Source organism: Aulonocara sp. 'chitande type north' Nkhata Bay, linkage group LG3 (assembly GCF_057382095.1).
Source record: "Aulonocara sp. 'chitande type north' Nkhata Bay isolate Kocher_YH1m ecotype deep benthic linkage group LG3, A_spYH_male_GT1.1, whole genome shotgun sequence".
In the NCBI taxonomy this organism is placed as follows: domain Eukaryota; kingdom Metazoa; phylum Chordata; class Actinopteri; order Cichliformes; family Cichlidae; genus Aulonocara; species Aulonocara sp. 'chitande type north' Nkhata Bay.
The window spans coordinates 25,941,632-25,953,258 of record NC_141346.1 but is presented as its reverse complement, the minus strand read 5'-3'; the positions used below and the strand labels follow the sequence as shown (position 1 = coordinate 25,953,258).

Sequence of the window (11,627 nt, the reverse complement as noted above, 5' to 3'; positions counted from 1 at the left end):
AGAGCAGTTGTAGACAAACAGTGGGTGACTCAAAATACAGGCACTTTGCCTGATGCTCTGCAGTATGCAGAACATGCAGTGAAAGTACAAAAACAGAAGCAAAAAACAGAAGGAGTTTTCATGATTGACCCAGAGACAGGCTTTATAGCTTTCTCAGGACAGCAAAGATACCAAACAGGCTACAAGCCACGTAAGGGAAAGCAAAAAGCAGGACAGAGAAAAGACAAAAGAGATATGAAGTGCTACAATTGTGGAAAAAATGGGCATTTTGCTCGAGATTGTAGAAGTGTGAGCCAAGAACAGGAAGTGATGATGACAGACGCAGACGGCGTGATGAATGACTAGCACGAGAGGAAGGAAGTGAAACAGATGAAGCGGAAGTCTACAATACAGAACAACTGTTGCTAGGATCAGAGGCCAAGCCAACAGTTGTAGTACATGTGAATGGTGTAGCATTAAAATTCCTTTGCGACACAGGAGCATGTAAAACGGTACTAACAGTAGAAGTCCCGAATGTAACTTTCTCAAAAGACACCATAATTGTGAAATCAGCCTCAGGACATGTGACAAAACAGCATTTAACCGTTCCCCTCTTTATGTCACATAGAAATAGTGGCCGTGGCTGCAAAAATCAGTGCATTTATGACCCATCTTGCCCAGTGAATCTGTTAGGAAGAGATGCTTTAACAAAATTAAAAATAGGAGTTATCCCTGAAGCAAGTGGCATGCAAGCCAGACTCCTACTCTCTGACAGTCAAACTGAAGACATTTTTGTTTGTGAAGGGCTAGGTGAGCCTAATTATTATTGGACTCTAGACTTACCACAACTTGAACCTCTAGAGGCCAAGGCTAGTATGTACTTACCTGAGCACTCGTACAGGCAAGACCCAGCAAAATACCACAACACCCTGTGGTATAAACACATCCCAGGCCCAGACAAAATTTATGATCAACAAGTACACAGATTAGGACCGCAAAAGCTAGTCCTACAGCACCTGTATGTGACACAGAGTGGCAATGCAGTATGCTCAGTGTTACAGACAGACGCAGTGCAGCGCATAAACAAAATGGCCAACCCTCATGTATCTGTAGCAGGTAACGACCAAACGTCCTGGCAGGAGTTAGGTACAGTGCTGAGATCTGTAGAAACAGACAGATATGACAAAACAGAGTGTGAAGTCTGACAAAAAGGCCGCAGAACAGGCTGCATGCGATACACTTTATGCTGGCCGCTGACCACCACACCAGCTACACATTTAGCCACAACAGAACAAGATGAATGACAAATACTAACATTTGAAACACACCCCGAGCTAGAAAAGCTACCAAAGACATTATGGTCTCAAGGGCCAACAGATGTCGGCCTAATTAAAGGAGCAGATCCAGTAGTGGTGAAAACTACAACCACATATAAGCCTGTGAAACCGCAATACCCCTTGAGTGCAGAAGCAAGAGAAGGAATTAGGCCAATAATAGCAGACATGCAGAAAGCAGGTATTCTCGTGAAAACTGATAAAGCTACATGTAATACGCCAATTTTTCCAGTAAAAAAGGCTAATACAGGAAAATATCGCCTAGTTCATGACCTCAGAGCAATAAACGAGGTAACAGAGCAAATACCTCCAGTAGTTGCTAACCCACACACCATCTTGAACCAAGTAACTCCAAAGGAACAATGGTTCTCAGTAATAGACCTCTCAAATGCATTTTTCTCTGTTCCTTTACACCAAGATTCGCAGAATCTATTTGGATTCACTTTTGATAATGAAAAATACACGTACACCAGGCTGCCACAAGGCTTTCAAAATAGCCCGACGCTGTATGCAGAAGCTTTAAAGAAATCAATGTCATCTTGCTCCCTCCCTGCTCCAGGAAAATTTCTGTTGTATGTAGATGATATATTGATTACAGGCCATACACAAGATGATTGCAGAGAAAACACAATGACGGTTCTGCAACATCTGGCAGAACAAGACCACAAAGTGTCCCAACACAAGTTACAACTGTGGAGCAACAAAGTAATATACTTAGGACATCAACTAACAGGCCAAGGTCGCACTTTACTGGAAAGCAGAAAGACAGCAGTCCAGAATGCACCAAAACCAATTAACAAACAACAAATGATGAGTTATTTAGGTCTGTGCAATTTCTGTAGATGCTGGATTCCAGAGTATGCACTGCTGGCCCAGCCACTACAGAACCTAATTTATGGAAAAGACCTAGCATTAAAAGACAAAATATAGTGGACCCCAGAAGCAGAAAAAGCTTTTACTGATTTAAAAATAGCATTGCAAACATGTACTGTCTTAGCATTACCAGACTATGAAAAACCTTTCATTCTCCATGTCGATGGAGCAGCAGGGTACATGAAGGCAGTTTTAACTCAAGCTTTTGGAGACAAACAATGTCCATTGGCCTTTTACTCATGCAAACTTGACTCTGTAGCTGCTGGATTACCCACCTGCGTTCAGGCGTGTGCAGCAGCAGCAGAGGCAGTTAAAAAATGTGCAGACATCGTTCTAGGACATAAGTTAATCATCAAAGTCCCACATGCTGTGACCTCCATTTTGCTGCAAGCGAAACTATCTTTTCTAACACATGCCAGGCAGCTGTCATATGTAGGAATCTTACTTTCGCAATCACACATAACAATAGAGAAGTGTGGTCAACTGAATCCGAGCACACTTATCCCGACCCCTCAAGATGGGGAACAACATTGCTGCATGAAAAAATTAGAGGAAGACACAAAACCTCGAACTGATATACATAGTTCCCCACAGCACAGTTTCACCAATGTTTTTGTGGACGGATCAGCGTCAAAAGACATTTTCGGTAGAAATTGTGTGGGTTACGCGGTCACAACCGTTGATGCAGTGGTAGAGGCAAAATCTCTCAGTTCCTCAAACTCTGCCCAGAGTGCGGAACTGACTGCGGTCATTAGAGCATGTACACTGTACAAAGGTCAAAGTGTCAATATATACACAGACAGCCAATATGTCTATTCAGCAGTTCACCATTTTGCGAAAATATGGCAAAACAGAGGAATGACAACCTCCACAGACAACCCAGTTCAACATGCAAACCTTCTAAAAAAGCTACTAGAAGTGATAACGTTGACAAAAGAACTAGCACTATGCAAATGTGCAGCTCATCAAAAAGATGACACAGAAATAACGAGAGGAAATAACTTTGCTGATAAAGCAGCCAAAGCAGCTGCAGAAAAACACATTGATGTTTTAACAACAGAAACCATAGATTTAATACAATTAGAAATACTAGCAGATGCACAAAAAACAGCATCACTGAGTGAACAAAAATCTTGGTTGAAAGATGGAGCAGAATTAAAAGACAATCTCATGATGTGCAATGGCAAACCAATACTTCCAAAATCCCTTCATAAAACAGCAGCTTTAGTGACACACTCGAAAACTCATGTGTCATCAGGAGGGATGATTCATGTACTTAATAAACAATTCTACACAAAAAATTTTGAAAGTTCAGCAAAAGAGTTTATCAGAACATGCATGATTTACCAAAAACACAATGCACAGGGAAACTTAAGACCCAAGCGAGGTCGTTTCCCTACACCACCACACCCATTTCACACTATCCACATGGATTTTATAGAACTAAATGAATCTCAATCCTCCAAGTATGCACTTGTGATAATAGATGTATTTTCCAAGTGGCCAGAAATATACCCAGTGAAAAAAGCAGATGCAATTTCAGTAGCAAAATGTTTGTGCAACCATTACATACCTACATATGGCATTCCAAGTTTAATACGGTCTGATAACGGCACACATTTTGTAAATGAAGTAATAAGCAAAGTCTCAGAAGCTCTAGGTTTTAGCATAAAACATCACTGTTCCTATCATCCACAAAGCGCAGGATTAGTCGAGAGAACTAACGGCACAATTAAACAGAGATTGAGAAAATGTATAGAAGAAACAAGAAAACATGGCCCGAGTGTTTGAGCTTAGTTAAGCTATGGATGAGAATAACTCAAGGAGCAGGTGGTCTGACCCCATTTGAAGTCATACATGGCAGACCATTCCCTCTGCCAATCACTAGTGAGCCAATTAATAAGTCCATCACAGAAACAACGATGGCAGAATGGATGACAAAACTATTTGAGAATAAAGAAGTGATATTAAACAATCAACTGCCGGATGATCTATCTCCAGTCTCTTGCAGGTTGAACCCCGGTGATTGGATTCTGATTAAAGTCCTCCAGCGAAAAAACTGGAGTTCTCCGCGGTTCCAGGTGTTACTGACTACACCGACAGCTCGTAAGATAGCTGAAAGACCATCTTGGATCCACCAAAGTCACTGCAAAAAAGTGAGTGACAGCATAGACGCCGGTTCCCCCAACTCCTAGGTGTTCTCCTGGTGAAGGAAAGGGCTGCTTGGGTATATCCCGCCCTTTTTCTTCTCGCCAGTGGTCTACTCACCTGGAGCACGGGTGTGCCTGGTCTTCCTGAAGAGCAAACACATAACAAAGAGTGACCCATCCCACCAAAGAGAAGAACCAATAACAACACCAGGGATGCCTGAACACAAACAAGATAGAGGAAACCAGCCTGATGAATCCAGGAGAAGAAGAAGAGTCACCGGCCCCAGCCCCAAAGCTGTTGTGCTTAGGTGCTTGTAACTTTAAACGGAAACGGCTGATGTGTCGCCTATTCTGTATGATGGCCGTCATCCCAGTGATGATGCTCTTCTGGCTGATACCTGGTAGAGCCCCCAGGACAGAACAAACTATTCCCCGACTTAAGAGGTGGACCCATGACAACTCCCACCTCTCTGAGATGACGCAAGACCACATTCACCCCTGGATGAACAACGCCTGGTACCGATACCTATATGATAGAATAGAAGACAGAGGCTGTTATGTCTGCTCTCATATGCCCAGTACATCTGTACACCCAACCATATATGGTCGTATGATGAACAGTCACTGGCAAAGTAAATGTGCAGCAAGTTTCGCCAGCATTGGAAGACAACATGTTGCAATCAGAATTGAAGCTTCACTCCCAGGTGCAAAAGGCCTGAAGAATGGAACCTGTGACGACAAATTCTGGGTAGACATGACAGTGAAGAATAGAAATGTCTCAACCCATTTCCCTGTCTTTATGGCCCCTACAGAGAAACAGCATCCTCTGTGCTTCTACCAAGCAGCAGAGCAAGGGCGCCACCCCCTGGGCTATACCAGCAACTGCAACGCAACCTATGGAGGAGTGGAGTATGGAACAGTCAAAAGACACCAACGTGTAAATGGCACCTATTGGGTACAAGGTATGGCATGGCTGTGCGGACAGCGTGCATACTTTATGCTACCACCCGACTGGTCAGGATGCTGTGCACCTATCTTCATCTCAGATCACACCTTTAAGATAACAGTGCACAACAACGCCAGAGTTAAGCGCAACATAGAACTTAAGCCTCACGATCCTTTCTATGGATCTGATGTACCAGACAAGTTCAAGCTCTGGACCACTGGTCAGAAGATGATCCATGCCCCGTTTCCCTGGATAGGAGTAGGAAAACATGCACTACAAATAGAGACTTTAGACTATCGTTTTGGACTATTTTTGAATGCTTCCACCTGCATTGACAAAGCACAGAATGAAGAAATTGATGCAATCCGCATCACTGTCATGCAACACCGAGTGGCTTTAGACATCATTCTTGCAGAGAAAGGAGGTCTCTGCGTACTGTTTAATAAGACATGTTGCACCTACATACCTGACAACATACACTCATTAAACATGACAAATGCTTTGAATGTTTTGAAACAATTGAGAGACGCTCAGCAACAGGACTACGTAGCCAATGAGCAAGGCTGGTGGGACTGGTTACTGAGCGGCTCCTGGAAATTCTTGCTGTTGGCCCTCTGCAGTATGATGTTACTGTTTTGCATTTTCACTGCTTGTATTATCCCATGTCTGAGAAGCATAATGGTAAAAATGTTTAAACGTGCTTTAGGAAATTATGTCCTGATCCAGAGAAATATGGAAGATCCCCTTCGCGAGTATGATATGCTGATGATTGAGGAAAGAGTGGAAAATCCCTACTCTAGCCTTGCTAGAGCTGTTGTTTAAATACTTAACTGGATGACATGCAAGTTGAAAATGTGATTTGACAAGTGACTATGCATTGATTTAAAACATGTGAAATATATTAACATCAGGAGGGAAATGTAAGGAGATTTTTCTGAAATACAATATAATCAAGTGTGCCTTATATTCAAGTATAATCAAATATGCCTTATATTCAAGTGTTCATATATTTTCACATAACCGAGCTTATTGTTAAAGAGAACATGATGCATTCCTTACTTCAGTGTGTGAGATGTCAAGATAAAGCATGATATACTTCTGCATTGTTATTTTCAGTGTATGTGTGTAAGGTCAGATAAGGCTGAGCTAACGTCTAACCTCTCTTCGACTTCCCACAGAAGAGGAAGTACTATGTAACCCGCTTTGCCCTATAAATAAAGCAAGCAAGCCTGCACTCAGTGTGTGTGTCTTCTCAGAGACATTCACCCGTGCGCACGTTTCTAATACTCTCTGAGTCGGTCTGCCAGTGTCTTATTTTCTCTTACTTGTGTTTGAACAAATGTCTACCCCTGACATCCACACAATCCTTCCCTGAACTTCGTCGTCTCACACACACTTTTCTCTCAGACTTCCTCTTTTTACGCACTCTGCTATGAACCTACGTAGTGTTATTATTACTTATTTATTATTTTGTACAAATCACACAGAATCACTCAAATCCAGTACTCACAACATTCACACACTTAGAATCACTCAAAATACGCTTTCCTGAGTATTTTATCAAACATGCTTTTTAGAATCAGAAAGACAAAGTAGACAACACCCAGTTAAGTGCGTATGTCCTCTTAAAAGGGAAGAGAAATAAACACATATGGGACAATTCTCCCCATCTTAGACAAAATGTGACCTTAAATGTCCTTTTCTAATAATGTTCTTCTCTACACACAACTCTTGGCCTCCAGGGCATAAAACTTTGAACATAATCTTTTACTTTACCAGAAGTAGACCTAATCTAAATCCGTAGACGTTCCACCTCTCATCCGAGAAGCTTCTTCAGAGAACTGAAGAAGCTTCTCGGATGAGAGGTGAAACGTTTTCAAGTAACTTAAAGAAGTCCAGACGCTTTGCTTTGCAAGCTCCTTTGACTACGATGACCTGGATGACTGAGAACCTTCACAGACAACTTAATTGTTACATCTGGTAAAGCAACAACGCTGATGATTTTATTAAAGATGAAAGAATTTAGACCGTTTTTAACTCTCAGTGTTCGTTTGACTTTGGGACCTGAAGAAGACGGAGTTTTGGACCCAGATTACTCCGCGAAGCTCCTCACTACGGCAGCCGTAATGCTCTGACAATCCATCAAGCAGTGCGGCTTACCAAAGTTGTACTAAAACATATTTTTTAACAGATTTCTGCACGCCAAAATCGGTTCGAGGTAAGTAAGCACAACCAGAATTCATACATAAGGCACAATCTCGATTTTTGAGAAAATTAAAGGATTTTAAGTGTGCCTTATAGTGTGGAAAATAAGTTATACAGAAGAAAATAATATATTGCGATATATATCGTTACTGCACGTGCTTCAAATTATACCGTGATATGGATATTAGGCCAAATCGCCCAGTCCTACTCTCCACCATTTGACCCTAGAACTGAAGATGCTTCTCGGATGAGAGGTGAAATGTCTTCAAGCAACTTCTTAGACAAAGGATGTACTTCTTCAGGAAGCTCACCTGCCTGCCTTTCTGTCTGCCACAACCCACCTCTGCTCTGAAAAAGGAAATGAAAGGTGCCAAAGTAAAACAATTGTGTGCAACCAATGTCCACTATTGAATTAAGTAAATCCTGCATTGTCTTGACCTTTGTGATTTTGACACAAACTGTGTGTTTTCTAACCTAGACCAAAGCTCCAATACGTATACTCCTGAATCAAAATCAGCAGAAATTATTAAATGCTTTCTCCAATCCTATGGTGTTGTTGACGTTTGGCGTTTTCATAACCCATCAAGTGCATACTCCTAAATCTCCTGTCCACAAAACGTTCTCTCACTTAGATACTTTTTTATTGATAAACATGCTCTTTCATTGGTTAAAACCTGCGATTATCAATCAATTATTATTTTAGACTGTGGTCCCCTAGTGATGAGAATGCACATCCCTGGTGCCAATCGCATATGCCGCCCTTGGAGGCTTGATCCTCTTGTACTTTCTAACGAAACATTTGTGAATGTCACAAAATCTGAGAATAAAGATTTTCTTCAACGAAACCAGACCTCTGGAATGTCTTTTTCAGTTTAATGTGAATCACTGAAAGCCTATCTTCGAGTCCATATTATCTCATTTTCCGCAGCAAGAAAAAAAGCTGACACTGAGCACTTGAAACAGCTATTAGATGGCATTTTGCAGCTAGATATAACTATAGTCACTCATTATTGGAAAGCATCCTTAAAGAATCTCAAGCCCTCAAAATCAAATTTGATCTTATTTCAACACAGCAAGCAGAGCGACTTATCCTAACGTCTAGATGTACTTTTTACGAGTAAGGAGAGAAAATCAGCAGAGTGTTAGCATATCAAAAACGTCAAAAGTCATCCAAACAGTTTATCTCTGTAATAGCTGATGATTTATATACTACAGAGTCAAGCCAAGATGAGTCTGCTATGGACACCTTCTGTAGTCGCCACAATATAACCACAGTTGACCCTAAACTGGTTACTGAACTCAAAAGGGACCTCTCCATCCAGGAGGTCATGATGGCGATTGGTGGAATGCAAAGTGGCAAGACCCCTGGACCAGATTGTTTCCCATCTGAATTTTTAAAAATGTTTTCTAATGAACTTGCACCACTTCTGCTGTCAGTCTTTTCAGAGTCCTATTCTTTTGGCACTCTCCTTCCAGTCATGCGAGAAGCGGTTGTCTTGCTCATTCTGAAAAAGAATAAAGACCCTCTCCAATGTAGCCCATACCTGCCGATTTCACTGTTAAACACCGATGCGAAGATTCTCACAAACATTTTATCACAGCGCTTAGAGGTAGCATTACCAACAATCATTTCCACAGACGAATCTGGCTTTATCAAGGGCAGATACTCTTTCTTTAACATTGGACGTTTCTTAAGTATAATTCTTGACTCTCCCTCAACTGATACACCTGATCTGGTCACTTGATGCTTGATGCACTTGATGAGAAGGCCTTTGATCGGGTGGAGTGGGACTACCTTTTCTATACTTTGAGAAGATTTGGCTTTGGCCCCAGATTCATATCATAGGTTAAAACTCTCTACAATTCACCAGTGGCAGCTGTGCATACTAATAATATGCTGCTTGTTATTTTAAATTCTATAAGAGCACTAGCCAGGGTTGCCCTATCTCCACATTTGTTTGTCACCGCTATAGAGCCCTTAGCACCAGCCATACAGCAAGATACTAGTATTAGTGGAGTCGTCTGAGGAGGCCAAGAATACAATGTTTCACTTTACGCAGACGATCTATTGCTCTTTATAACTGACCCCACACTAAACACCTCAAAACTACTTAGCTGTCTGCAAACGTTTGGTTCAATGTCTGGCTACAAAATAAATCCTCAGAAAAGTGAATTCATCCCAATCAGTACAGCTGCAAAAAATATCCCATCTAATTCAAAATCAATAATAAGAAGTTTAAATCCCTTGGAATCGGGATCTCCAGCTGTTACAAATATCTTTATAAAGCAAACTACCTGCCAATGTTGGAGAATCTGGAAAAAGGACATCCATTTCTGGAATTTATTATCCCTTTCCCTCTGTGGGAGGATTAACTTATTTCAAATGAATGTGTTGCCAAGGCTCCTTTCCCTATCCCTATATTTGTAACAAACATTTCTTCAGCCCTTTAGACAAGTTATGACAAGTTAATTGGAACAAGAAGAACCCACATTTAAGAAAGAACATCCTGCAAAGGCCATGTCCACAGGGTGGACTGGCTCTGCCTAACCTTCAGTTTTATTATTGGTCAGCCAATATTAGAGTACTGCTCCATTGGAGGTGTGACATTGATCATTTAGACTACATAGTCTTTCTCTCTTTGTACCAATTATTGGAAACAATATGTTTGCCCCCTCCTTGTCAGGTGGAGGCTTTCAGGTTTGGTGTAAAAATGGCATTCTGTCAATATAAGACCTTTATATAAGCAACAAATTTGCCTCTTTCAAGCAGCTGGTAAACAGGTGTTCAATACCCAAATATAATCTTTTTAGATATTTACAACTACAAAACTTTGTATCCTCGCATACTGATTGCTTCCCCTCTCATCCAAGTGGTGATATTTTCAAAAGTTGCATTCGATCATAAACAAATTATGGGTAACATATATAATAAACTAATCCAACACTAGCTCAACCACTCTTAATCATCTAAAGGTAAAGTAGGAAAAGGATTTACACGTTGAAATCTCAGGGGAAGACTGGCTGAAAATTATAAGAAGGATTTATTCATCTTCAATTTGCCAACGTCATACTGTTATTCAGTTTAAAATTGTACATCGACTACACTGGTCAAAGACTAAATTTCAAGACTTAGACCAGATCTGGATCCTACCTGTGACAAATGTGAGCAGGCTACAGCCACCCTTCTGCATACGTTCTGGACATGTTCAATGCTTCATCAGTTTTGGAAATTAGTTTTCTCTACTCTTTCAAAGATTTTGGGATAGCCATTTGGTCCTTGTCCCTTACTTTATTTGGTACCGGGGAGTCTTCTTGTTGGTTTATGAAGTGTGTAAGTATCCTCCCCCATAAAAAGTGTTTCAGCTCCTATAGTGGCAGGATTACACCTGTTGATTCCCCTGCAGCAATGTGAAGCTTATTCACACTGCCCAAACCCACCACGTGAGCAGGGTCATGATATCATTTATGTCATGTGTTTTCCACGATCGCTATGAGACACAAATGCTCAGACTGTAAGTGTTAACACATCTTCTTATTTCATTCCCATCACATAAAAACACTAAGCAGTGGATGCCTGTTAAATGTTTGCTTCCCACACCAAAAGCTTCTGACTTTGTGCAACAGACTCGCTGTGATCTAGGGAATTGTGCACCACATATAACAGTTGTGTTACACTTTATTCTGCTTTAGCTGGAAGCTGATGAAGGACATTCAGAGAATGTGTCATTATTTCAAACTGGAAACTTAAGGCTGCAAACCCGTTTCAGAAATCCTCTAGATTATACCATGAATCTCATTTGTTTCACTGTTTTTGATTCACTTCTTGAAACAGGGAAGGTATGGTTAGATGATACTTGTTGGGTGCAACAACCAGGCTCCCCTGAAACTACACCCTGAACCCACTGCTCAACCCCTCCCCTGCAGCTGAGCCACAAATTACACTGTGTCATCACTATAACTGCATGTGTACAATGTCGATATTGATGTTATGTAACAATGATGATAAAAAAAAAAAACCAATATGAGAACCTAATTTGATTGAGCAAAACCTATTTATTAACAACTATTAGTATAAATAAAACATTCATTCTGTTATCTTTTAATAGCAAAATAACATTAAAGCAGTGTCCAAACCTCCTC

General features: G+C 41.0%; 1 protein-coding gene across 1 annotated transcript; it reads left to right on the top strand.

Moving 5' to 3' along the window:
- Window positions 1-4,694: 4,694 nt before the first annotated feature.
- On the top strand, window positions 4,695-6,104 carry LOC147334811 (syncytin-A-like). Its single transcript, XM_086286005.1, has one exon. The coding sequence runs from the start codon at window positions 4,695-4,697 to the stop codon at window positions 6,102-6,104; it is 1,410 nt and encodes a 469-aa protein (XP_086142131.1).
- Window positions 6,105-11,627: the final 5,523 nt, after the last annotated feature.

Excerpts from the sequence above, each read along its gene's own strand:
- LOC147334811 (XM_086286005.1), top strand. The coding sequence starts at position 4,695 with ATGGCCGTCATCCCAGTGATGATGCTCTTCTGGCTGATACCTGGTAGA.